Source organism: Panicum virgatum, chromosome 3K (genome assembly GCF_016808335.1).
Source record: "Panicum virgatum strain AP13 chromosome 3K, P.virgatum_v5, whole genome shotgun sequence".
Taxonomy (NCBI): domain Eukaryota; kingdom Viridiplantae; phylum Streptophyta; class Magnoliopsida; order Poales; family Poaceae; genus Panicum; species Panicum virgatum.
Genome location: NC_053138.1, coordinates 4,198,636 through 4,226,498, shown reverse-complemented (window position 1 = coordinate 4,226,498; position 27,863 = coordinate 4,198,636). Strand labels below are relative to the sequence as shown.

The 27,863-nt window shown below is 47.8% G+C and overlaps 2 protein-coding genes across 8 annotated transcripts; one reads left to right on the top strand and one right to left on the bottom strand.

Moving 5' to 3' along the window:
* The first annotated feature begins 490 nt into the window (after nucleotides 1-490).
* On the top strand, nucleotides 491-23,037 carry LOC120696922 (zinc finger CCCH domain-containing protein 44-like). 6 transcript variants are annotated; one of them, XM_039979981.1, is made up of 16 exons: nucleotides 491-751; nucleotides 902-984; nucleotides 1,403-1,593; nucleotides 1,823-2,729; nucleotides 2,878-2,999; nucleotides 3,190-3,249; nucleotides 8,251-8,301; nucleotides 14,657-14,727; nucleotides 14,876-15,033; nucleotides 15,663-15,755; nucleotides 15,913-16,020; nucleotides 16,136-16,192; nucleotides 16,599-16,688; nucleotides 16,778-16,834; nucleotides 21,741-22,027; nucleotides 22,665-23,037. In XM_039979981.1, the coding sequence occupies exons 1-16, from the start codon at nucleotides 687-689 to the stop codon at nucleotides 22,707-22,709; spliced, it is 2,445 nt and encodes an 814-aa protein (XP_039835915.1). In that variant the 5' UTR covers nucleotides 491-686; the 3' UTR covers nucleotides 22,710-23,037. The 6 variants fall into 6 exon arrangements, with proteins under 6 accessions (XP_039835915.1, XP_039835912.1, XP_039835910.1 ...); XM_039979978.1 differs by lacking the exon at nucleotides 22,665-23,037 and having other exon boundaries at nucleotides 15,699-15,755; nucleotides 21,741-22,468; XM_039979976.1 differs by lacking the exon at nucleotides 22,665-23,037 and having other exon boundaries at nucleotides 21,741-22,468.
* A 1,825-nt stretch (nucleotides 23,038-24,862) lies between these two features.
* Nucleotides 24,863-27,720, bottom strand: LOC120696921 (amino acid permease 6-like). Of its 2 annotated transcripts, XM_039979975.1 has the most exons (5): nucleotides 27,579-27,720; nucleotides 27,455-27,538; nucleotides 26,997-27,324; nucleotides 25,702-26,287; nucleotides 24,863-25,541 (listed from the first exon to the last, which is right to left on the bottom strand). In XM_039979975.1, exons 2-5 carry the CDS (start codon nucleotides 27,516-27,518, stop codon nucleotides 25,098-25,100), a joined length of 1,422 nt encoding a protein of 473 aa, XP_039835909.1. In that variant the 5' UTR covers nucleotides 27,519-27,538; nucleotides 27,579-27,720; the 3' UTR covers nucleotides 24,863-25,097. The 2 variants fall into 2 exon arrangements, with proteins under 2 accessions (XP_039835909.1, XP_039835907.1); XM_039979973.1 differs by having other exon boundaries at nucleotides 27,455-27,699.
* Nucleotides 27,721-27,863: the final 143 nt, after the last annotated feature.

The following is a 27,863-nucleotide window of genomic DNA, read 5'->3' as shown; positions in this document are numbered from 1 at the left end:
GCTGTAGCATGGCGTCCGAGCGATCTGAGCGCAGCGCATGGAACGGGGCCTGCTCGGGGTCACAGGTGCGACTGCGAGAGCAAACGCGTCGTAGAAGGCCCACCTGCGGCCCACGAGCAGCTCGCCCCCGCCGCCGCCGTCCGGATGCGCCGCTGAACAACCGCCTTTGACAGCTCCTCATGCTCCCCCGCCCGGTGCCTAGCCCACCGGTTGTCTTCCCGACCGCTGCCGCGCCGCCCCCTCGACCGGCCGGCCACCACCGCTGGACCTCTCTACCACCCTTGTCTAAGCCCCGAACTCCGGCGGTGAGTTGAGTTCACGGAGAAGAAGGGTCACGCGCGTGCTTCTGCGACCGACCCGCTCGAACCTGCGCGTGTGACTTAACATTTGCGGAGGAAGAAGCGTGAAGCGTGAAGGCCTTACGGACCTGTATCTGTAGTTCTGGGCCGAGAGTTTTGGTCACTGAATGGGCCAGCGGTTAGTCAGCGCTCAGTTTTCAGGCCCGTTCGTTGGGAGAGCAAGTGGCGCCGGGCCGGTCATGCCCGAGCCGGCGCTGCCCGCCACCGCCAGGATGGGAGAGGCGGCGGCGGCGGCGGCGCGCTTGGTGTCGAAACCATACGAGACGAGAGGGAGGGGCTCGGGAGAGAGGCCACGGGTTCATTTCCTGCCGTCCGTTGGGTGACGCGATGGGCGTGCGACGCGACCTGTTCGGTCGGGTTTACATGCCGTACGTCCTTGGTGAATGGCAAGTGTATGAACTCCTTCAGTTTTGGATCTTGATTATTTCTACATCTTTGCTGCCTTGGGAATGAGTGACATCTCGTCAATTTGGCTCAGCATCAGTTTCGTTCGATCCAGTCGTCGCCAACGGATCCTCACTTTGCCTCGTGATGCTTTCCAGGAACTGCCCGAAGGCGTACCATCCGCACTGTTGGAAGGACAAACATGGCTCTCTTCCTAGTCACGGCGAGCAACTCATTTGTGGTCAGCACTCGCTCTCTTGTGATGCCCTCTTTACTTTTCCTGTCATGAATGCATATATAGATTCTCAAGGTTTCCTTTTTCCTTCGTGTAACAACGAGATGGTGCTTGGATCGTGAAGTTTTATTTGTCCTGGGAGCTAGCTGTTCCAGCATCATGCAACATGGCAAATATGTTTCAATGCCTGAGAAAACCATTGATTATCCAACTACTTTTGTCTGATGATCACATAAAGCTAGACGATAATTAAATGGTGGTCACAAATAATTAGCAGCTCTGCACTTGAATTGCATGATCTGGAAAGTCTTTCCTCAATTTTTCTCTGCAATGCTCCAACTTATCGAAATATGACTTACAGACTGCGTATTATTAGCTTCTATACTGCGCGACCCCTAATGGTCCTAATTTTTTATATGTACAGATTGGCACATATGTTTCAACTGCAGACGGAGCTCACATTTTCAGTGTCTGTGCTGTCCTATATCGGTTTGCCATGACTGCCTTGGCAAAGTTGGATTTGTTGAGTTGAGAATGCAGCAAAAAGGATTTTGCACCAGCTGTTTGAACAAGGCTATCTTGATTGAGAAGAATACTGATCCTGATCCTCATTGGGTAAGTGTATGCATATACCCATTTTTTTCTTTTTGCATTACTCTATTGAGTTTCCATTAGCCAATTCTGCAAAGAATTTCACTGTATGCCCCCCCCCCCCCCCCCGGTAATCCGTGCTGTCTTTTTAGGAAGGATGCTAGGGTTTTAGAATTCATAGAAAAAATTCAATTTTACCGCTCCAATATAGTTTCCCTTTGTGCACTCTGACAAATTTCATGTTTATCTCTAGGTACGGCGTGATTTCAGCAAGGCAGAGATTGACGAAATTTTGTTTAAAGACTACTGGGAAGATGTTAAGGACAGAGAACATTTAAATTTGGTTTACCTGGAAGAAGCTCATGTTATTCTTAATAGAAAGCTTGACCGTATTATAACAGATTCAGAGAAATTTCCAGATGAAGATAACACGTCAGATACAAATATGTTTGCTGAAAATGCTTCCGTTGAGAAAACTATTGCTTTTGACGCTAAGGGCAAACAGAATAAAGCGAACACATCACTAAAGAAGGGCAAGACGAACAAGAAAACATATATTGGTTGGGGTTCTGAAGAGCTAATTCAATTCTTGTCAAGTTCTGGAAAGGACACATCAAAACCTCTTGATGAAGCTGATATTATTGGAGTTATCATGGCCTATATCAAACAGAAGAATTTGTTCAGGAATAATAAGAAGTCTTTCCTGTGTGATGATAAGTTGCTCCTTTTGTTTGGGAGAAGAAAAGTTAGTTGCAAAAGTATCCGTAGGTTGCTAGCAGTTCATCTAGCTGCAAATGATGTTTCAGAGGATGAAACTTTGTATGATTCTGAAGACGATGATGTTCCGATCACTAAAAAGAAATCTCATTTTGATGGTTCTGAACATGATGATGGTGGAATTATGAAAAAGAAACCTCGGAATAGTCTGGAGTTGAAGATTGTTGAGAGGGTTTCAGAAAGAAACAAGAGATGTTTTGCCTCTCTTAATGAGAATAACATAAAACTTATTTATCTGAGAAGATCTTTAGTTATTAATCTTTTGGATCATCCAGACACATTTGATCAGAAAGTTGTTGGCTGTTTTGTTAGAGTGAAGAATGCCCCCAGGGCTCACATCTACGAAATGCCTAAAAAGCCATATCAGCTTGGGCTAGTGACAGGTAAAAAAAGGTTAATTGCAAGCATTCTTTCTTACCCTGATGGTCTAGTTTCTTCAATTGGTTCATGCACGGAATGTTTATATTAGTAAAAGCACGATTCATATTTGCAAACATCTCTCTAACATGTTCCTGGAATATGTCATTACAGGAATTAAGAAATCTTCAGAAGAATACAAGATGAAAGACACATGTACCAATATTCTCTTATGTGTTACTGGTTTGTGGGATGATGTCAGGGTCTCAATGCTCTCAGATGAGGACTTTGCAGAGGTATTCTTTCATAATCCACTGGGTTAATTATTATTGATGGAAACAAATTAGTACTACCTCAGTTTTAGAGTAGGTTATATAATTATTAAATAGAGAAGTTTGTAGGGCATTTGTTCATCAATTCTCTATATTGCTTCACTTGTAAATATGTGGTGAAATAAGTATGCTTTTTTCCCTCTGTAACTAACAGGAGGAATGTGATGATCTTGTTTCTTTGGTAAAGAAAGGACTTCTAGAAAGGCCTACCATTGTAAGATCGCATTCTGAAACCTTTGTTCTCCTTAATTCAATTCTTTACCATGTGATTTACTGGATGAGTGGAGTTGTTGTTGAAATAACAATATTTCTTTTAGCTATCATATTTACTGCAATGAGGGTATTTTCTTTATCTGCATGTGTTGCATGTATGTATCCATTTATTGGGTCCATGCTATCAAATTCACTTGGTCAATTACTAACGCTACTCTATGACTTTCAAAACAATCACCAGGTCTTCTAGCATATTTCAATTCTAATGTAAAATGATATTTGATAAACAAATACATCAGGAAGATTTATACTCCTTGTACTCTATGTGTAATTAGATTGCCATTTCCATTTCTTTTGCTGCTCTTCTCTTGTACATTTAAACCCGTGCGAATACTGAGGAGTTTGGAGGAAGAACAAACCAGGATATTAAGAGAAATGAAATTTAATAGTCCCTATGCTGGCCGGAATATCCATACATCTTTTCAATAGAAGGGTAGAAAATGTTGAGTTTTGCATAAATGTTACTTTGTCTATTAAGTTGTCTCAGGGTTGCTTGTTGTGCCAAAGACCACCTATAAGATGGCACCAATGTACTTGTCCTAATGTGCACATGCTAGGTTCCTATTTTAGTCCACTGAGTTCCCTCTTTTTTGTTAAGTATATATGTATATGTATGTAGTAGTATAGATATAGCTATATATTTGGCCCATATAGTCATGTGGCCCATGTGGCCCATATCCCTTGTATATACGTTGAACCCTTGCTCTAATGGAGATATTCTGGATCTTTCCTCAATTCTAGCATGGAATCAGAGCAGGTTGGCTCCTCCCCACCGTCGCCGACGCTCGCCCTGCTCTAGCCCTCCCTTCCCGCCCCTATTGGCCGCCGTCGCGGCCCTCTCGCCGGCGACAGTCGCGGCCCTGTCTGCCGCCCGTCGCGGCGTCCGTCCCCACCGGCTCCTCGCACCACCCGTCGCGGCGCCCGTCTCCGCCGGCTCGTCCTCGCGCCGGCCCGTCGTCGCCCGCTGTCCGCTCGTCCTCGTCCGGCCGTCCCCACCTCCTCCGTCTGCCGGCTGCCGTCGCGGCCGCCTCAGCTCCGCCCGTCGCGGATCCATCCTCGTGCCGCCATCGCGGCTTGTCGTCGCTGCCATCCCGCCGGCGCGGCCTTCCTCGTCCTTGTTTGTGCTGGCTGCCTCTCCTATTGCTCTCACGGCAGGTCATCTTCCGCTGCTCCTATATATTGCGATTTGCCTATTTTGCTGTTATTTGGGTTCTCGGTGAAATGTGGGGTTTCTTCAAAGAGGGATATCAACAGAAAAGGGCTCAATGTTATCACTATGGTCGCCAAAATCACCCTGTCCAGCGTTGTTTTAAGAAATATCCCCATCTTTTGAGAGAATTCGGGGCCAAGCGAGCTGTATCTCAACACTGCAATGTTGTTGCTCCTCGTATTGCTTCCTTTTCAGTTATGCCTCCTAACCCTATTTCCACAGCACCCCCGTCTTCACCAATTATCAGTACCTACATGTCCAGTGGCTCTCCTCTGTCAGCTTCTGCTTCAGGTGTTTCTCCACCTTGGGTCTTGGACTCAGGAGCATCGTTTCATATGACTTCTGATAAATCTCAGTTGGTTTTATGTCAACCTGTTACTAATTGTCAACATATTCAAACTGCTGACGGTAGTACCTGCACAGTTACCCATCATGGCAATCTTGCTACTTCCCAATTTACCGTTTCAAATGTTTCCATTGTACCCCAACTTTCTATGAATCTTATGTCTGTCGGTCAGCTTACCGACATGAATTGTTTTGTTGGTTTCAATGATACCTCTTGTTTTGTTCAAGATCGTCACACAGGAGCTCTTCTTGGTACTGGCCATCGCCATAAGAATTCCTCTGGCCTCTACATCCTTGATCATCTACATTTGCCACCGTCGTTATCCACATCTTCATCATTATCTTCATCTTTTGCTTCAGCTGCAGTTCCCTTTCGTCAGTGGCATCATCGCTTAGGCCATTTATGTGGTTCGCGTCTATCCACCTTAATTAAGCAGGGTGTTCTTGGTGATGTGCCTATGGACTCTTCTTTTCATTGTACTAGTTGTAAGCTGGGCAAACAAATACAATTGCCATATCCTACTAGTACCTCTAGACCTAATAATTCTTTTGATCTTGTTCATTCTGATGTCTGGGGTCCTGCTCCTTTTACTTCAAAAAGTGGTCACAAATACTATGTTATCTTTGTTGATGATTACTCTCGGTATACCTGGATTTACTTTATGAAGCATCGTTCTCAACTGTTATCTATATATCAGTCCTTTGTTCGTATGATTCACACCCAATTCTCGTCTTCTATTCGCATTTTTCGTTCTGATTCTGGGGGGGGGGAATATTTATCCATTGCCTTCTGTCAATTTCTTTCATCTGAAGGCACTCTTGCTCAATTATCATGTTTGGGTGCTCATGCACAAAATGGTGTTGCCGAGCGCAAACATCGTCAGATAATTGAAACTGCCCGTACTCTATTGATTGCATCTTTTGTACCTGTTCATTTCTGGGCTGAGGCTGTATCCGCTGCTGTTTATCTCATAAATCTACAGCCTTCATCTCGTCTTCAGGGCAAGTGTCCTGGAGAGGTCTTGCATGGATCCCCTCCTAGTTATGATCATCTTCGAGTGTTTGGATGCACATGTTATGTTCTTCTTTCTCCTCATGAGTGCACTAAGCTGACCGCACAATCGGTTGAGTGCGTTTTTCTTGGCTACAGTCTTGAGCATAAGGGTTATCGTTGCTATGATCCTTCTGCTCGTCGTATCCGTTTTTCTCGAGATGTTACCTTTGATGAGACTCGTCCCTATTTTTACTCGTCCACTCCTCCATCAACATCATCCCTTGAATCTCTCTCGTTTCTTTCTTTGCCACCTATCTCCATAGAACCACATGTGCCACCACCTGTGCCATCATCTGTTCCATCCACGGAGCCTATCGTGCCTGTTCATACACCTCCAGACTCTGCTGATACTTCTCCCCCATCTGCACACCTAAATTCTTCTAATCCTTCTCCATTTGCACCTCCACCAACTCCATCTATTACTCCTTTTCCTCTTCACTATAGTCGACGTACTCGTATACCACCTACTTCACCAGCTATTCCTGCCAGTACCACAGAAGATGCTACTTCCAATGATGCTACATCCTCTTCATCTCCTCGTTATAATCTTAGAGACCGTTCTACTATTTCTGCTCCTGACCGGTTTGGTTTTTGTGGTGCTATTTGTGAGCCATCTACCTATCAGGAGGCAGTTGGTATTCCAGTTTGGGAGGATGCTATGGCTGAGGAACTTGCAGCTTTACAGCGTACTGGTACCTGGGAAGTGGTTCCCTTACCTGCACATGCTGTCCCTATAACGTGCAAATGGGTGTACAAAATTAAAACTAAGGCGGATGGTTCTATTGAAAGATACAAAGCTCGCCTAGTAGCTCGCGGTTTTCAGCAGTCTTATGGGCGTGACTATGAGGAAACTTTTGCTCCAGTTGCTCATATGACCACTATTCGAGCTCTTATTGTTGTGGCTTCCATTCGCTCATGGACCATATCTCAAATGGATGTCAAAAATGCTTTTCTTCATGGTGATTTACATGAAGAGGTCTATATGCAGCCACCTCCAGGTGTGAAAGTTCCTCCTGGATATGTTTGTCACCTTCGTCGTTCTCTTTATGGTCTCAAACAAGCACCAAGAGCCTGGTTTGAGCGTTTTAGCTCAGTTATTACAGCAGCTGGTTTCATTCCGAGTGATCATGATCCTGCTTTATTCGTTCACATATCTGCTCGTGGTCGCACACTGCTGCTTCTTTATGTGGATGATATGCTCATTACTGGAGATGATCATGACTATATTGCCTTTGTTAAAAATCGTCTTCGTGAGCAATTCATGATGTCTGATTTGGGACCTTTGAGTTATTTTTTGGGCATTGAGATAACTTCCACGCCTGATGGTTATTATCTCTCTCAGCAAAATTATATTCAGGATCTACTACTTCGTTCTGGTCTTACTAACACTCGGACAGCAGCAACTCCCATGGAGTTACATCTTAAATTGCGACCCAATGATGGTGTTCCTCTTCAGGATCCCTCTCGATATCGTCATCTTGTAGGTAGTCTTGTCTACCTTACTGCCACTCGACCTGATATTGCACATGCAATTCATATTCTTAGCCAGTTTGTAAGTGCACCCACCTCTGTCCATTATGCACACTTGCTTCGGGTCTTGCGGTATCTCAGAGGGACATCATCAAAACGCTTGTATTATGCTAGAACCAGTCAGCCCAAGCTGCATGCTTATTCTGATGCTACCTGGGCAAGTGATACTACTGATCGTCGTTCTATTACGGGCTATTGCATTTTTCTTGGTACTTCTCCCATTGCCTGGAAATCCAAGAAACAAACTGCAGTTTCACGGTCAAGTGCAGAAGCAGAACTTAGAGCTCTTGCTACAACCACTGCAGAAATTGTTTGGCTTCGTTGGCTGTTGGCTGATTTTGGAGTTCTTTGCTCAGATCCTACTCCTCTTCATTGTGACAGTACTAGTGCTATTCAAATTGCCAATAATCCAGTGAAGCATGAGTTAACTAAACATATTGGTGTTGATGCATCTTTTACAAGATCTCATTGTCAGCAATCAACAATTGATCTTCAATATGTTCCTTCTGAGGTTCAAGTGGCTGATTTCTTCACCAAGGCCTAGACTCAAGATCAGCATCATTTCCATTTATCCAAACTCAATGTGTCAGATTTGATCTCTTCTCATCCACCTTTAGTTTGTGGGGGGTGGGGGGGGGGGGGGTGGGGGGTGTTAAGTATATATATATATGTATGTAGTAGTATAGATATAGCTATATATTTGGCCCATATGGTCATGTGGCCCATATCCCTTGTATATACGTTGAACCCTTGCTCTAATGGAGATATTCTGGATCTTTCTTCAATTCTAGCATTTTTGACAGGCTGCACTGGAGAAGAAGGTGGCAACTGTACATAAAGACATAGTAAATCATGTAAGTGCACTCAGAAATCAATAGATACCACTGGTTTGATACATGCATATTGATAAATGAGAAAAGCTTAATTAGTAATTGGTTATCCAGATCAATTGAAAGTAGTGACTTTGTAACTCCTACAGGAGGACATAGAACACCAATGTGAAAATATTCCTGGCTTATTTTAGGAGTGTCCACATCAACCTTAGTTTGCTTTGAAACTTGTACACATAATTTATTAGTGCTCTTCGTTTTTTGAAACTTCATTATCTATCCGCTTCCATTCACTCTAACATTGTTCTGTAGCAGGCAAACATAATTTTGGAAGTTCTATATAGGTCCTAGTGGGCATGGTACTTGTTGGTGTATATGTGAGCCTATGTATAGAGGCCCATCTAGAGGCTCATGTATAGGATATATATCCCACCCTTCTAGGGTTTGGAGGAATACAAACCATTATTCTCTCCATCAAGATATCATTAGCCTAGGGTTAGGGTTTTCCTCTCTCCCTCACCTCCCAGCCGCCGGCCGCCGGCGCCTCCCCCCTCCTCCTCCTTCCCTCCCCTCCCCTCTTCCTCTGCTGCCGGCGCTGCTCCTGCGCCGAGCACCTGGCTGGCTGCCGCTTCCTTTGCTGGCGCCGCCGGCTGGCGCCCGGGCGCCGCCACATGGCCTTCTCCGGCCCGGCTGTTGCTCTTACTGCCCTTGAGCCCGCGCCCCTGCAGGATACCGCCGCCGCCGCCGCCGCCGCCGCCGCCGTCGCGGGCGCCGTGGCCGCGGGCGCAGGGGGCGTGCGGGCCGTCGGGGCTAAGCTGCAGGCGCCGCCGCCGCCCCTGCAGGCGCCGCTGCAGCCCCTGCAGCAGCCCAACCCGCCCCTGCCGCCCGTTCTGGAGCCGCCCGTACAGGGCCAGACGCGCGTGCAGCCGCCCATGCGGCCCCTGGCCGCCGACGTCGCCGATCCTGTTGCCGCAGGCGCCGATTTGGCTGCCCTGCAGGCCGCACTGCAGGCCGCGGGCGCCAATCCTGCTGCCTTGCAGGCCGCGCTGCAGGCCGTGGGCGCCGATCCAGCCGCAGCGGCCGCCGCCGCCGCAGCGGCCCACCGCGCTGCTGTCGCGGCGGGCAAGCGATCCGCTGCCGCCGCCGATCCTGCGTGGACCGGTCTCGGGATGGCGCCCGAGGATGCGCCGCTCACCGCCGCCGCTCTCCGCGGGCAGCAGGCCGACGCCGCGGCCCTCCTCGCCGCCAAGTCGGAGGCTTCGGCGGCCTAGGAGCTGGTCCGCGTGGCTGCCCTCGCCTGGGAGCGCGAGCGCGCTACGGCGGACGCCTCCGCTCTCCGGGTCGCCGAGGCGGAGCACTTCCTCCGCGTCTCCTCCGGCCAGCTGCCCGTCGACCCCGAGCCTGGCGTCTCTTCCTCCCGCCAGGCCCCACCCGCTGGATCTGGAGCCCGGTACGACCCGACCACATGGTCGCCCAGCTCCACCTCCAGGCCGCCGGCGTACAGAACATCAGGGCCCTGGTCACCGTCCTCCTCGACCCGACGTCCTCCTCCTACGGATGCTGGCAGGACCAGGTCCTGCTCGCCCTCTGCCGCTATGCCTTCGACGACCACATTCTCCTCGACACGCCGATCGAGGCATAGGACGTGGCGTGGCTGCGCCTCGACAGCGTCGCCATGTCCTAGATCTTCGGGACCATCTTCCTAGATCTTCAGGATCTCGTCAGGACACACGACGGCACCGCGCGGCAGGCCTGGGTGGCTCTCGAGGGGCAATTTCTCGGCAACGCTGAGTACCGCGCCCTCCAGCTCGACGCCACCTTCCGCATCTTCGTGCAGGGGGACCTCTTCATTGGTGAGTACTGCCGGCGTATGAATGGCATGGCCGATGCTCTTCACGACCTCGAGGATCCGGTGTCCGATCAGGTCTTGATGCTCAATGTCCTGCGGGGCCTGATCAGCACCTATGACCACCTGAAGAGCTGGATCGCCCGTCAGAGGCCCTTCTCCTCCTTCCTGCAGGTCCGGGACGACCTCGCCCTCGACGAGATCACCAGTGGTCTCGCGCCCGGATCGCCCTCGTCCACCTCCACCGCGCTCGTCATTGCTACACCGGCTTCCTCCGCCACCCCTGCCACCTCTCTCCTTGGTGCTGCTCCCGCCGGGCAGACCGGAGGTGGGGGGGCCGTGGACGTCGGGGGGGGGGGGGAGGGCGTGGTGGTGGTGGTGGCACTGGTGGCCCTGCTTCTGGGGGTACCGGTACCGGTGGGGGCCGTTGGGGCGCACCGGCTCCGGCTCCGACTCCCACTCCTGCCCCTACCCCTGGAGGTACGCCCTGACCATCCTTCAGCAACCCATGGTCAGGGCGCATCTCGATGTGGCCGTTCCAGGGTCCGGGAGGGGGGCCTCGTCCTCAGCTCCAGCCGGCGGCCATGTTCACCGGTGCTGCTGCCCTCTCCGCGCCGGACTAGACCCCGCCCGCTCAGCCCAGCCAGCAGCCGACCTGGCCTGGGGGGTGGGACCAGGCCGCTCTGGCGCAGTCCTTCAGCAACATGGGACTGACGCCGCCGGTCAGCACCGAGTGGATCGCCGACTCGGGTGCCTCGTTCCACACCACTCCTGATGCCGGTATCCTCTCTTCTGTCCGACCCCCACACCCCTCTTGTCCTTCTTCTATCATGGTTGGTGATGGGTCTTGCCTTTCTGTCACCGCCGTGGGTTCTGCTCCTCGTCTTCCCAATGTTCTTATTGCTCCTCAAATGGTTCACAACCTTTTTTTCATACGCCAGTTTATTGCTGACAACTCCTGTTCTATCGAATTTGACTCTTCTGGTCTTACTGTGAAGGATTCGGCTTTCCGGCGTCCGCTCCTCAGATGTGACAGCCCATGGCCCCTTTACACTCTTCGGCTTCCTGCTTCCGCTGCTCCATCTTCGACTTCTTCGTCTACTGCTTTTGCCGTGACGCCTTCTTCCACCACCTGACACCGCCGGCTTGGTCACCCCGGCCGCGACGTTTTGGCTCAGCTCAGTCGCAGTACCGATGTTCCATGTACTAGGGCTCATGCTGAGCACCTCTGTCATGCGTGCCAGTTAGGTCGTCATGTTAGACTTCCATTTTCTTATTCTTCTTCGCATGCTGCGCATGCTTTTGATCTTATTCACTATGACCTGTGGACATCTCCTGTACTCAGCATGTCTGGCTATAAATATTATCTAGTCATTGTTGATGAATTTTCTCATTACTCTTGGAATTTCCCTTTGCGCGCCAAGTCTGAGACCTTACCCACTCTCCTCCATTTCTTTGCCTGGGTGTCCACTCAGTTCGGCCTCACCGTTAAGGCCGTCCAGTGTGACAACGGGCGGGAGTTCGATAACTCCACATCCCGTTCCTTCTTCCTCTCTTGGGGTGTTCAGCTGCGTATGTCTTGTCCGTATACCTCTCCTCAGAACGGTAAGGCTGAGCGGATGATTCGCACGACGAACGACGTCGTGTGCACCCTTCTGATCCAGGCCTCTCTGCCCCCGCGCTTCTGGGCTGAGAGCCTCCACACCGCTACCTACCTGCTCAACCATCTTCCGTCCACTGCTTCTCCTGCTCCCACTCCACACCACGCTCTCTTCGGTACCCCTCTTCGCTACGACCACCGTCGGGTCTTCGGGTGTGCGTGTTACCCTAACACCTCCGCCACCGCTTCTCACAAGCTGACGCCCCGCTCGACTCGTTGTGTGTTTCTCGGTTACTCCCCTGACCACAAGGGGTACCGATGCTTTGACCTCACCTCTCGCCACGTCCTGATCTCCCGACACGTCGTCTTCGACGAGTCGGATTTCTCCTACTCCACCTTCTCCACTCCTTCTCCTGACCCCGAGCTGGAGTCTCTGTTTTCAACTGACCTAGTGGTTCAGCCACCGTTACCTGTTTGTCCTTTCTCTGCAAGTTTTCCCAGCGTACCGGCACCGCTTCCGGTGATCCCTGTTGCGCCGAGCGCGGCCCCGGTACCCGCGGTCGCGCCATGCGCGGCCCCCGGACCTCCGGTCGTGCCGCGCGCGGATTCGGTGTCTCCCGTTGCGCCACGCGCGGCCCCGGTGCCCTCCCCTGCACCTGCGCGGTACGCTCAGCCGGTGCAGGTGTACCGGCGCCGCAGCGGTACGCTCAGCCGGTGTAGGTGTACCGGCGTCGTTCGGCGCCGACACCGGCGCCGCCTCTTGCTCTGGAGGCTCCTGCGACGCCTACACAGGAGCCGTCGCCGCCGCCGCCAACTTCGGCTCCCTCTCGAGCCGAGCCGGAGGTGTACCACCCGGCAGTCATCCACCGGGATCCTCGGCATATCCATCCCATGGTGACTCGGCGGATGGCGTCTCAGGCCGCGACTCTCTCCGCCACCGAGGGAGAGCCGTGGGTCTCTCCGGTACCCTCCTCTGTCCGCGACGCCTTGGCGGATCCTCACTGGCGTCGCGCGATGGAAGAGGAGTACACGGCTCTTCTTGCCAAACAGACATGGGACCTTGTGCCGTGTCCGTCTGGTTGTCATGTGGTGACTGGCAAGTGGATCTGGACGCATAAGCATCGGGCTGATGGCACACTGGAGCGCTACAAGGCTCGCTGGGTTCTCCGGGGGTTCACTCAGCGACCTGGTGTGGACTATGATGAGACCTTCAGCCCAGTGGTGAAGCCTGCTACTGTGCGCACGGTCTTCTCGCTTGCGCTCTCGCGCTCTTGGCCTGTGCACCAGCTGGACGTGAAGAATGTGTTTCTTCACGGCACTCTGTCAGAGACTGTCTACTGCTCTCAGCCAGCGGGATTTGTGGACTCGAGTCGTCCGGATATGGTCTACCGACTCAACAAGTCTCTCAATGGTCTGAAGCAGGCTCCTCGGGCTTGGTACTCTCGGTTCGCCACGTTCTTGCTGACATTGGGGTTCACCGAGGCCAAGTCTGACACGTCTCTCTTCATCTACCGCCGTGGGGATGAGACTGCATATCTGCTGCTCTATGTCGATGACATTGTGCTCACAGCCTCCAGTCAGCAGTTGCTTCAGAGTGTCATCTCCTTTCTATAGCAGGAGTTTGCTATGAAGGATCTGGGTCAGCTCCACCACTTCTTGGGCGTCACTGTTGAGCCTCGTCCGTCTGGTCTTCTCCTTCACAGCGGCAGTACGCACTCGATATTCTGGAGCGGACTGGGATGACGGATTGCAAGCGCTGCTCCACTCCTGTCGACACTCAGGTGAAGTTGTCTGTTGATCTGGGTGATCTGGTGGCTGATCCCACTGACTACCGGAGTTTGACTGGTGCTTTGCAGTACCTCACCTTCACTAGGCCGGACCTCACCTACGTTTTTCAGCAGGTCTGTCTCCATATGCATGATCCCCGAGAGTCACATCTTGCTGCGCTGAAGTGTCTCCTCCGCTACGTCCGTGGCACTATGGACCTCGGCCTGGTGCTTCACCGCTCGTCCTCTGCTGAGCTGGTGGTCTACACCGACGCTGACTGGGCTGGCTGCCCAGACACTCGTCGATCCACTTCCGGCTACGCCGTCTTCCTGGGCGGCAACCTGGTCTCCTGGTCGTCCAAGCGGCAGCCGGTTGTCTCCCGTTCCAGTGCTGAGGCGGAGTACCGGGCTGTCGCTAACGGCGTGGCGGAGGCGTCCTGGCTCCGACAGCTCTTGGCGGAGCTCCACAGTCCGCTTGCCAAGAGCACGCTCGTCTACTGCGACAACGTTAGCACCGTGTATCTCTCCACCAACCCCGTCCAGCATCAGCGGACGAAGCATGTGGAGATCGATCTACACTTTGTGCGCGACAGTGTCGCCATCGGCGATGTTCAGGTACTCCATGTCCCGACTATCTCACAGTTTGCTGACATCTTCACCAAGGGATTGCCCTCCTCGACCTTCTCGGAGTTTCGCTGCAGCCTCAACGTAGCCGGTGGCTAGTTGTGGCGGGGGGGGGGGGTATTTGCCCTTTGTACTCTATTTGTACTCTCTTCTTGTCTAGTCTTGAACACTGCTGCGCCGGTAGTTCAGACTGCGGGGGTGTTGGCTTTCTTGTTGTCCAGTTTTGAACACCGCTGCGCCGGTAGTTCAGACTGCGGGGGGGTGTTGGTGTATATGTGAGCCCATGTATAGAGGCCCATGTACAGGATCTATATATCCCACCCTTCTAGGGTTTGGAGGAATACAAGCCATTATTCTCTCCATCAGTACTTACAAAATATATTAACATTTTTTTTTGCACTATTAGGTAGCATTTGAAGTCTGAAAGTAAAATTGTGAGGTTTCAGAACTTCTTTATTCTTACGATTTTAGCAATCTACCCTTGCTTTCCATATGTTTGTATGTTCATGTATCCACTCCAATTGACCAAATTTCATTTTTCAGTGGATTGACAAAGAACTTGTGAGACTGGACAGAGCGATTGATAGAGCAAATATAAAAGGGTGGAGACAGGAATATCCTTTGCAGATTGATTGTCGTGGTCATAGATTAATAAACTTATATTTTAATCCTAGGATGTCATTTTGCTTTCCTGTAGTACATTTTCTTCGACTACTTAAGAAACTTCCTCAAGGTTTCTTCCTTGACTGATATTTCTGTTACATTTGAGGAACTAATGCACCAGCAGGAGCTGCTACGCACAGAAGCTGAAAGGATGCGCCGCCTTGAAGAGGTTCCGGAAATTACTGCAGAGACAGAACAAGACGGAAATGAAACTGAACATGAAGTTGCAGCAAACAACTCTTCTCAAGAGAATAGAGGTGCAAATTAAATTCATGAAATTTTTCTTCTTAAAAAACTGTTTCTATCTATATGTTTTACATTCATAATACCTAAGTTGTTACTACTTGATCAAACATCTCACAAGGGAATGCCAGACTCGATTAGTTTAGGTGAAATGGAGTTATTTTACTTTGTCAGTGCATCACTTTCATGGTGAAGTAGCAATGGAATTCCTTTATTACAGTTTCTTTAGCTTTTTAAAATTATGAAAAAGCTTGATAAATATTAAATGTAATGCCATTGTTGGAAATATTCCATTTAACAGTACCTGTAATGTACTATTCAGGTGAGCTTATTTGGCAAAGTTATACCTAATTCACATTGTACATTCTTTTCTTATTGGATATGAGGCACATACTTTAGAAGCCAAGTAAAAAAAATATTTACAGTATTTTCATTGTGCTGTTCAAAATATAAAAAGTATCAAAAAAATAATAATTTATGTATTTTTATTGTACTGATGTGGGGTTAAAACTTTTTCTTTGGGCATGTTTTGCCTCTTTAAAATTTAACTAGCATTTAAAAATGCTCCGTTTATATCTCTATTTTGTTTCCCATAAATGGTTAACTATTAAGTCAACTGATGAAAAGTTTGTTTGATTTCTAGGTAATACAAATACCTCCTTACGTCCCTTGTCCCTAGGAGCAAAACAGAAAGTAGCTAATTCTTTGACTGATTTTCAAGAGGAGCCATCAAAAGGTGAGTTGAAGCTACCATGTGAATTGTACTATATTATGCCATATATGTTTTATTCATTAAATGCTCTTCTTCATCACTATATTTCCAGCTTGCATAATTCCTATTCCAGACCTTACTTCCATATTACATCTAACTAATGGTGGGTATGCATCTGCAGGTGCAGCAGAGGATCTACAAAATACAAACACCTTCTTATCACCCTTGTCTCTGGGAGTAAAAGAAGTAGCTAATTTTGTACATGATCATCAAGAGGAGCCACCTAAAGGTGAGCTGAAACTATGACATGATTTTTACTAATTTATTTTGTTTAGTTGCTATTTTAGACCTCATTTTTTTGTTACATCTAATTAATGGTGTAATTCTATCTCCTGGTGCTGTAGAGAACGTACTCAAAAGTTTCAAATGTTTAAGAGTCCATGAGGAGAAATTGATCGAAGGTTTGTATTTATTTTTTGTGGAGAAAATGTATGAAATTTGCTAAAAACATTTTAGAAATGGTCATACTATCGATCAGTATAAATATGTTTCCTTCAAGAATCTATTCTTTACAAATCAATATAATGCATATAAGATCAATTTATGTGTTATGATTTTTAAGACATCTCTAATGTGCATCATGGATTGCACTCTCCATACTCAATGTTTCCTCATAGTTTCATATTATGTTTCATATTATGGTTTGCTTTTCTCCAGATGTTGCTAAAACCTTTTCTTTTGATATGGTTTGCCCCTTAAAGTTCCACCAACATCTAGTAACTCACGATTCTAACCTCTAATTGTTTTCCCTAAATGATTATGACTAGCTATTCTGAACTTTATTACAAGATTTTTTCTGATCTCTAGGTAATATAAACACCTTATTACTACCCTTTTCTCCTGGAGTAATAGAAGGAGCTAGTTCTTCAAATGGTCTTCAAGTGCAACCAATGAAAGGTGAATTAAATCGATCATGTGATTTTTACTATGTTACAACCCTTGTTCAATTGCGATTCAAGACCTTGATTTGGTGTTTGTGTCTCTAGGTGCAACGGGGGATGGAGTTGAATCTGTAAGAGTCCATAAGGAGAAACCAACCAAAGGTTCGTCTTCAATTGTTAGGGACAAAATATCTAATCCTTATGAGAGGAGCGGCAAAATGTTTAGGATTACATATAAGAGGCGTAGAAATAAGAAGTTGAATGCGTCGGGATCAACGACCAAATCAGCTTCAGTTGAGCCTATGGTTGGTTGAGATATGCATATTAGTATCCCTAGCTATAGTCTGTTTCAGTCACATTTTCTAGTTTATCTAGTCTGGCACTCCTTATATAGACATAGCCAAGTCTTATTTTATCAAGTACGAAATACTATATTATAGGGCTTTTGCCCGTTGAATCAGTTTGATCAGAGCGCCAGGTAATTAGAGGGCAATTGGCCTTTATCCGGTTAACCCTGACTCCTTTCCCAATAAATGGTAAGCTGTTGTGATGGTAATTTTTAGATTTCAGTTAAAAAATGTTGGTGGTTGACTGGTTGTAATCATTTTTTGTTTGATTTCCTTTTTAAAGTTTATAATTCAAGATGTATGCTACAGTTCTAACTAGTGTGTTTAAAGACTTTATGCAACCTCATATCTTGAACACATGTTAATGCGGCATTTTGTCAATATTTTTCTACTCTACACCACGGCCTCGCCAGCAACTCAAATGGAAACCTCGATGGCACTGAAATGCCTAGCAGGGGCACCCTTGCTACCGCCTGCATCTTCTGACACAGCAGTCGTCACATCTCAAGCACCTTCATAAAAAACGTCATCAACAATGCCATCAACAGCTAGAGCAGCATCAACAAAGTCCCAAACAGCTACACCAGTTGTTGCATTGGCACCATCCTTAACGATGGAGACAGTATCGGTTGCATGTGCAGCCTTGACATGCTTGACCCCAACCACCAATGGTCCTGGTCGTGCAAATCTAGTCGTCAGCAGAGCTGCCGCCAAATCATCATTGCAAGATGTGAACCCATATGCATCAAGCAGTTATGGCTGCATTGCCCAACCCCAACCACACCATCATGCAGAGCCTCACCTCCCTCGGCTGCATAGCCAATGGGCCCAGTTTCCCATAGCCGCGGAGTGTTGGACTTGTCGTTAGACTTCTAGATGTCGTTGCTCGTATTAAGAGGCCCCTCCAATTGACTTCGCATGCCTGCAGTCCATGGACACCCTTATCCTACCATAACTGGAGATGGTGGTTGGATTTCATCACCCTTTATGGCCATGCTGCCTTTTGCCACTTCTTGCTAGGCCATGTGCCATGCAAACTCAAGCTGGACTTGCGCCTACTATAATGCTTGACAAGGCTATATGCACCGCCTTCTTCACCAACCTTCGTCAACATCGACCTCTGGCAGCATTCTTCAATATTTACTATAAGATATCAAATATATTCATCAACTCACTGAAGGATTGGCAACGGCGCGGGATTGGATCAGGTGGAGTGTCTGGGCACCCAAAATCGAAACCTGAACTGGAAACCCGAACCCGCCCCGAACACTGATTCGGGTGAGAATTCATCCCCGAAACTGAAACCCGACGGATAATTCGAAACCCGGAATATTTTTTCACAAACCAACAAAGATAGTGTAATAGTTCATGCAAGTACCACTCACCTAACCTCGCAAACGGTCACAAGCACCACTCCAGTAGGTGACGCGCAGGCCCAGGCACCCAACCTCCAACGGCACCCACCAGTAGCAAACGGCGTCACGCCCACGAGCGCACTCCCTCAGTCCCTCTCAGCATCAAACATGCCGATAAGTGGGCCCAACGAACCACACACGCGGAAGCCATGCACGGTGACCAACGGCCAAACGCCACGCACTCCAAATGGCAGCGAACGGACGGCCTAGAGTGGCCCCCACGCGAGAACAGCGTGCACCCATTCCACTCCAGTCAAACCAGCGCCTGCACATGCTGCCTGCCCGCCTGCTCTCCCTGGCAAACAAACGAGCCTGTCCCATTCCCATGTACCAAGCCAACTAGCAGGAATCTTTCGGATCCCCGTTGGAGATCCGTGGGTTAAATTAAAGATCTGCCCCAAACCCGCTGCATTTCGGGTATCCGAACCCGAAAATTCGTGGGCGAAAATCAAGCCCCGAAACCGAAAACCACGGACCCGAAATCCATGGATATCCTACCCGACCCGAACCCGCTGCCATCCTTAAACTCACCTTTGGCTATGTGCATCACCACAGCTCGAGGATAAGCTGTCTTGAAGAGGTGGTCTTATGTTATTGTAATGCGTCTGGCTCTAGGTATGGATACATTAGTCTAATGTAGTGCAAATGATAGGCATGTGGTTTAACATAGCAAATGAAGAATACCCTAGATTGGATTAGTTGGTTTATTAGGATAGAGATAAGTTAGATGAGTCGGTTGGGATATTTGCACAGGGGTCAAGTTAGTCATCTCTATAAAAGAGACCTTTTATTAGGTTAAGGCAAGGAAGAGTATAAACCCCATATAGTTTAGAGCCTTCGAGGGAGTTGAATTGGTTTATCTTGCCCTAATGCTCTAGTTCTACCTATCATATCAAGTACACTATCAGATGTTTAGTAACATAGATTTACCATGGAATGACGCCAATACTAACCATAGTTGCCCCTACTTAGCATTTTACCTTTCCCTCTCACCCCCAGATTTGTTGGCACCTCTTCATTTTTGATGTAAGATACAATATTGACACCTAGAATTTATCCCCTCTAGATCTTTTCATTGAATTAGACTCCATTAAGATAGTAGTGGGCCTTCTAACAACTATGGTGCCCAACCTAAAAAGAAGAGAATCACACTTTAGGTGCTCAAAACGCCGTTGCTGATATCCTAATGTACTTTTAAGGGAACTACATGCTTAAATATTCTCAAACTATCGAGCCTATGGGCTAAGTCTCATTTCTTTTCGTCTCGAGCATGCATGAGCGCTTATCATTATTTTGCGGAAGAAGGAAAGGGTAGGAAAATCCTTACAAGCATACACAAGAACATAAGCCAACACCCCCCAAAGTTCTAAACTTACATGTGTGCCTTTTAGTTTCACAACAACGGAATGACCTCGCCCTAAGTAAGCCGCTAATCTCCCCTAGCACTAGGATCATCAGGTAACAAAGATCTCGAGCCCCAGCCATTCATAATTCTAAAGGCGTCGCCTAGGCGAACCCAGCTCCTTGGGCAACAGCCGCCTTGTCGCCTAGGCGTCCAGGCGTACCCAGCTCGCCTTGGGTCGCATTGTCACCTTTAAAACACTACAGCTGTTACACTAAACTAAATCTTTTTTATAATGAACAACAAAGCTCCTGCTAGGTTTAGCAAGCCCCATAAAACACACATGAGTTATGATTTTGCTCAGTCTTCTTTGGTTGCCTATGGGTAATATAATTTTTGAATTAAAGCCCTCGTCAGATGCAAGTAGAGTGTATTTGACATTTTATGGCATTACAGACAGAAGGGGTACAAAGTAGAAGAGCACAAAATGGCACCAACCACATCTCTCAACCAGACATCATTGATGATGATAATGTTTAGGTTGTGATGTTGTTGGTACCAACCACATCTCTCAACCTTGATTGTATCCACCAAGATGTTGCCGGCTTCATACAAGTTACTTAAAGTAGGAAGTAGCTACAATGTTTAGTAGGGAAGGGGATTGAATGAGATCTGTAAGGATTAAGCCATGGGCATTTTGGTTCATATAAATAGCAGCAAGTACAAAATTAGGCAGAGCAGCAAATTACCAATCGGAGGCCATTGTGAATGCCATATAAGTAAATTGGCATTTCAAGGCAGTAGAAGTATAAACTCGTGAACTTTTGATTGTATATAGCCAAATTTTCCTTTTTCTGAACTATATGTAACAATGGATTGTATACTATGAATTTAATGCTAGACACACTTATGCTACCTGCCTCTAGATGCACAAGATCAAGTAATTGGTTTGTCAAGCATTCTGATTGAAGAATCACCGGATGTTCCATTTTAGTTATCTATGCTTATGTTTAGTTAAACTATTCTACCTTTTCATTTGTCTGCCTTACATTCATAGTTCACACCAAAAATTCTCATAAAATTCAGGAACAGGAAGGAATTTTATGTAGCATGGACATAATTAAGTTCTTAAATGTTTTACACTGAATACTTAAGCTCCTGAATAATCCCTTTTGAACTACCACATGGATATTTCTTTCTTTATAAAAGAAAGTATATTTGAATGGATAGTAGGGGGGGTACTATTTTCTGGAAACCTTACTGATAGTAAATTGATTGATTAGTCCTGTTGACTTAACATTGGTACATAAATAAAATTCATCCGTTCTTGTTGTAGTTTCATATAACTCAGTGCTATAGTACTGTTGAAAAAGTTGTTCTTAATCAGTATGATTGTAATAAACCAATGTATCTGGTATGGAGAATATTTTTTTTGTTTCTACTGAAGTTCATGTTAGCACTTGGGACATTTTCTTGGTGCAAAAAGAGTTCTAGGATTATTTAGAATAGTCTATAATAGCTTAGAGGTGGGCATAACTCAACATGGTTGCTGTCATACTTTTCCAAACATGCCACAATTTAGTGTGGGTCTAGTTCTTGTGGAGTTAACTAGATATATTTGAGCTCTTTATAGCATTTGTTTGTGTTATGGGCTTTGTCAAAGGATCCACATCTTTGTGTATCACAATATTTTTTTTTAAATATAGGTATTATGATTTGTGTGCCATTTTGTAATCATCTAATGTGCCAGGGACTGGGGCTCTCCCATTTTTTATCTCCTTTCTAATATTGCTTCAAGATATTGGTGTTGATCAGATCCCCCTACAAAAGTAGTTCTACATTAACAGTTTCGTGAAGCGAATGCACTATCTATGGCATGTTATTATGAATGTTGTCATTAATTTTCTACTAGTTTTGTCCTTTTCTCCAACCACATGATAACTTTATTTGTGAATTCAATGCAGACGGAAGCTCTAGTGGAACCATGGACACTGACAGAGATGAAACTAAACACTCCAGGCGCAAGAATAAAGGTGGGGCAAATGTTGAAGAAGCTATCAACCTGGACAGTGACGAATATGAGGATCTTCACATAGCTGAACATAGGACAGAAGGCAACACGTCACATGCTCTGAGGGCTACGAATGGTGCACATCTTCCTATGGACCAAACCGAGTCAGCTTCACTTGTACCCTTACATGCTTCCGGAGCCATGAATGCGGATCTTCACTTGGAGCAGCATGAAGCAGCAGTGTCTGAAGCCATGAATGTGGTGTCACCCCACACACCTCTGTGGAATTATTTAGATCCTCAAGGAAACATAAGAGGGCCATTTGCACTGACTTATCTGTTCCGTTGGAGGGGCTTCTTTGACAAGGACTTCAAAGTGTGGAGGACAGGGGAGACTATGGAGCAGGCTATATTGCTTCAAGATGTCTTCCTCATGCATCTGTAGTGTGCCCTCTAGGTTGAGCCTTCCGTCTTTTCACTTTGATCTGAACCTGGAACACCTAATAATTAGGTCACTTGCCAGAGAACACTTGGGGCCTGTGCCGTGTTGTATTTCAGTTAGGCACATGTATTTGGAGTCGATGGATGCTTCAAAACTAAAGTTTAGTCTGGTCTGCATGTACTGCTTGTGATGTTATTTTCCCCCAGTACATTATATAGACAATCAACTTGGGTACACATAGATATTGTTTTTTTTTTGAGATTACACATAGATACAGGTGAAGGGTCGGTGGTGGCATGAGGAGGGAAATGATTTGTTGCTCGATGATATCGGTCAGTTCTTGGTTACTTGAGTTGGGTTCTCTTTATTCTTTTCCAGCCCAATTTTCGAGCACTGTTGCGCAACTATTTCAAATTTATAAGGACAAGCTACTACGGTGTGCTCCTTTGCAGAGTCTCGTGGTCATGCCTCCATTTTGTAAAAAAAAAAATTTGTAAAAACATGTCCAATTGGACAGCCTGTACCCTGCGTCCGTCACCGACCAAGCGGCCTATTCCCCGGCCTGAAACTCCGCTGCTGGTCATGGCGCGGGCCCAAGCTCAGTCGAGAAGATTCTGAATCTCCGAGACCTATTCCCCAGCATTGCGGAGCGCGTGCTGCTGCTTCGGAACATGGTCAATTAGCTAGCCCAAAATTCACCCTCCTGCACGTTTTCTTCACCTGCGTGCATATTCAGAAAAGTGTACAAGTTAATTTGCTTCTTAGCTTTCCATTGCTGGGGCAATTCTTCAGGAAACGCTTAAGCACCATGTTAATGTGTTGCACTGTCATCCAGGAAACGCCTCAGGTGGCGAGCGATGTGCCTTCCCCTTGAGGCGCCGGTGAACTAACGCCCGGAGATGAGCAGTAGTTGTAGTACTGTTTTTCTTTTTGGAGCATTTTTATACCTTCATACTGTTTGGCACTGATTTATCTTAGGGGACAAAAGATGTATCTTCAGTGATCCTGCTTCAACGTGTTTTTTTTTAAAAAAACATTGACCAGCAAGACATAAATTCCTTTTGTGCGTAGTGCTACATTATTGTCCCTTTGAGCTGCCTTATGCAACAAAAAGGCAAGGGGGCCTTTGGATGACAACTGACAAGCATATTTCGGTAAACTTTTCATCTCGGTAGCTTGCACTTGCATCACCTGTAGGTGAGGTTGTCTTGCATTCTGGAGCACCTGTCCATGAAAAAAATCACCACTAATTTGCATTTTTTTTCTTTTTTGAAAACTGATGGTAACTTGCAATTGTGTCCGTCTTATAGAAAGGAAGATAGTGTGTGTGTGTGTGTGTGCGCGCGCGCGCGCGTGTGTGTGTGCGGGTGTGTGTGTGTGTGTGTGTGTGTGTGTGTGAGAGAGAGAGAGAGAGAGAGAGAGAGAGAGAGAGAGAGATGGTGTGCATGAACGCCCAAGCAGAATTGATGTTGACTGTGAGGGCTGGCTTGCGCGCAATGGAACGACAGGCGTCAGCATCATACCAAAATAATGAACTCCTCTATTTAATGCTTTACAATATCATTCTGCTAACTTTGTTGGAATGCATTCAGAATTAGCCAGAACTTTTCATGATGCAACTAGTGCCAAAAACAGTGATGATCAAAGGCATTGAGTTAATTAGTGCAAGTACGTAAAGCTGCTGTACTGAGGATCGGATATTCTGCCTGAGTTTAACTAGCACAAAGATCGAGGACCCCGCATGAGAGAGCAACAATGCAAACACCGCCCAGAGGAGCACACCATACGTTGCTTCTTGAGGGGGGGAAAAAGTTGTGACGACGCAACGCTTTGTACGCTGAGAATCGGCATGCATGCATGATAAAGAGATGAATCCTAAACGCGACAGAGAGCAGTACAATGTATATGTACTCTCTTATTTTAATAAAATAAAATAAAATATGAATGGTGTTGGCTGTGAGAACCTGTATGCACTGGAGTTGGCAGGCACATCATCATCATCAAAATAAAACTGCTTTAGCACTTCATCATCATCATGCAGCACCTTTATTTGGCACACATGTATTGTGCTAAATAAAATAAGAATTGTGCTAAGGCCGTGTTTAGATAGAACGCAAAAAAAATTTGCGACAGAATCTTACTAATTTGAAGTACTAAATGAAGTCTATTTACAAAACTTTTTACACAGATGGGTTGTAAATTGCGAGACGAATCTAATGATACTAATTAATCCATAATTAGTGGATAGTTACTGTAGCATCACTGTTGCAAATCGTGGGTTAAGTAGGCTCATTAGATTCATCTCGCGATTTACAGCCCATCCATGCAAAAAGTTTTGTAAATAGACTTCATTTATTACTCCATACATGTGTCAAAATATTCAATGTGACGTTTTTTTTGCGTTTACAGAGTTTACGGGTAAAGATGTAAACAGGGCCTAACTTTGTCTGGCATCCAATTTCTTGAGAATCAGCCAGAGCTGTTCATGACGCAACTAGTGTCTGGCACTACTCAATGCTTTTTATGGTAGTGCAAGTACATGAGGCAATTTAATGCTTTTCACAATCAAGCAGGAATACTTTATCTGGATTAGTTAATTATTTTTCCATCGTAATAATTCTTGGAGGTAGAAGATGGTGAAAACTTTTGGCAAATAGTTATTTTTTTTCTTGCAATGCTCCATATATAATAAGCAGGGTTACATTACATATATATACTTCTACTCCAAAGTCCAAATCAGCAGCAAGAAACTCGATCGATCTCTACTTGATCAACCAGATTTGCCGAAAAGGAGAGGGGGGAAAAACAAACACAGTTAACAAATTAATTAACAAGAGAGTTAATTAATTCATTAAAGATTATTAATCGATCAGTCGGAAGTCTTGAAGGGCGCGGCGGCCTTGAGGTTGTGCACGATGTCCTGCACGGACCCGATGCTGGCGGCGACGGAGATGAGGAGGCAGACGAAGCTCATGGCCTGCAGCATCCACCACCGGAGCTCGCCGCGGCGGATCTTGAGCCTGGCGACGTGCATGCTGACGGGGAAGTAGACGGAGAGCGGCCAGAACCCCAGCGCGCCGATGAGCCCCAGCACGGCGTTGAAGAAGGGCAGCAGCATCGCCACCAGCGTGGTGAACATGATGAGGATGGTGCGGAGCACGAGCTTGAGCGGCGCCACGGCCACGGTGGTCGGCGGCGACGACGACCGGAGGCACGGCACGCGCACGTAGTAGGTGGCGTTGATGAACTTGGCGTCCGGCCAGCGGCACGCCACGCAGCTCTCCAGCCGCGCGAAGATGGGCTGCGCGAACACCTGCATTTGCGCAATCAGACAATCAGTGTGTGTGTGTGTGTGTGTGTGTGTGTGTGTGTGTGTGTGTGTGTGTGTGTGTGTGTGTGTGTGTGTGTGTGTGTGTGTGTGTGTGTGTGTGTGTGTGTGAAGCTGACATATGCAGAGAGAGGAGAGAGGTCACCTGGTAGGCGCCGATGAGGTGGACTATGACGCAGATGTTGGCGATGTCGACGAGCCAGAATGGCTCGTAGAAAGCGTATCCGGTGAGGATGTTGCCGGGCGCGTCGTTGCCGAAGGCGGCGTAGCCGGTGCAGCCGAGCAGGAGGTAGAAGACGGTGGTGATGCCAAGGCCGCAGAAGGAGGCGCGCTTCATGGTCTTGTTCTCGGCGGGCGGCGCGCGCAGCGTGTCCTGGATCTCGATGAGCACGTCGGCGAAGGTGTAGGAGAAGGCGATGTTGCCGAGCGCGAGGAGGACGTTGAAGGCCTTGTCCCGCGGCGCGTGGACGGCGGCGCCGGCGAGGGTGCCCCGGACGTGGCCGTGGGAGGCCCACTTGGCGGCGCAGAGGCCGAGGCTGATGAAGGAGTAGCCCAGGGAGGTGGCGACGGCGACGACGGAGAGCCAGGCGATGTTGTGGAGGCTGGGCAGCTGCGAGAGCAGGAGCTGGAAGAGGCCGAACACCACCATGTAGGTGCTCCCGGAGGGGTTGCAGTCGCCGGCGCCGCCCAAGCCCCCCGCCCGGTGGAAGCAGTTGACGCGCTTCACCGCGCTGCATGCATGCAGAAAACAAGTGTGGAATTTAAATTGGTTACTACTTAGTTAGTTACTGCGATGCTACACAGGAGGTTACAAGAATTGGAGTTTGGTTACAAGAATTGTAGTTTGGACAAACAACACCATGATGCATGACCGTGGCACACTCGTAACAAACTTGGCTAGTGGACATGCATGTCACTCATCACACCGGATACGTGCCATCAGGGGATCGATCGGAGCCGTGACGCATGGTCCGTTCTCTCATGCGTGCCGCATGCATCGGCGAAACAGCTCGATCGTCAAGATCGATCATCTCCATGGGAGCCGGTCGTTGCAACTAACGGAGTGTACGTCGCCCTGGTTTCAGGGGCGGTGAAACTGAAAGCCATGTATCCCGGCCGCCACCTTTCCGGTCCGCTGTCCCCACCCCTACTGGTTGCTTCCAGCAGCCAGGTGATGGGGATCCAAGTGAGTGAGCTAGAGCTAGCGCACCATGGAATGGATCGGACAAGCTAGCTGCTAGTACAAGCTGCTTCGATCTACTACTTCTCTGAGATGGGATGAATTCTTAGTACAAGAATATATACGTAATGCATGTACTCCTACCATACCAAATAAAGAGACATGCATGGATGAATATGATGACAGATAATGGAAGACTGAAAATTAAATACAAAAAATGGTGGATGGAAGTGTGCTGCAGAGACTGATCACACACATACATCATGCTTGTGCTGGCGGTGATGGTGTATCCGACGAGCGTGCCCCAGAGGTTGACGTACTGCGCGCAGCCGCACAGGAGCACGTTCTTGCGGCCGAGGTAGCAGCGCACGGCGTCGATGTACTCGCGGTTGACGGCGCCGCCGACGGGGTCCGGGTACCGGTAGCAGTCGGCCAGCATCGCCGACGTGTAGTAGGTGACGCAGGAGAAGCCCACCAGCACGAGGGGCCCCACCACCCACCCCAGCTGCGCCACCGTCCACGCCAGCGCCAGCACGCCGGAGCCCACCACCGCCGCCACGATGTGCGACGTCGCCGTCCACACCGTCCCTGCAGGAACCAACCTTGGCCATTAACAAGTTGCTTCGATCCAGATAGATGCATGGTGATCATCACAGAATTAAAGCTTGGCCGCCGTTACGACGAAACTGATGAACAAGAACGAACAACAACAGCATACCTTGCCTCTCATGATCGTCGCCGGATTCAGCATCGTACACCACCACCGCCGTTCTCCTCTCCATTATTCTCGATCTCTAGCTATCTCTCTTCCCCACCTGCTCCCAGCTTCTTCGACGATCGATCTCTCTGATGACTCCCTCTCTCAGTTTTGTTTTTGTAGCTAGCTAGCTACACGGGTGAGAAGGAACTAACGGCGAGTGATCGAGTTGAGTGCGTGCCGAGGCACGAGCCACCAGATATGGATATATATAGGCCACCACCACCAATCCGAGCTATAGCTAGCCTCACGAAACAGTAGTGATGAAAAATAGAAAGATAAAGCAGCGACTAATAATCAGCGAAAGGTAAAATTATTTATTTGGGGGTGCCTGCAGTCTCCATCGATGGATCGATCGACCGGCTTTAAT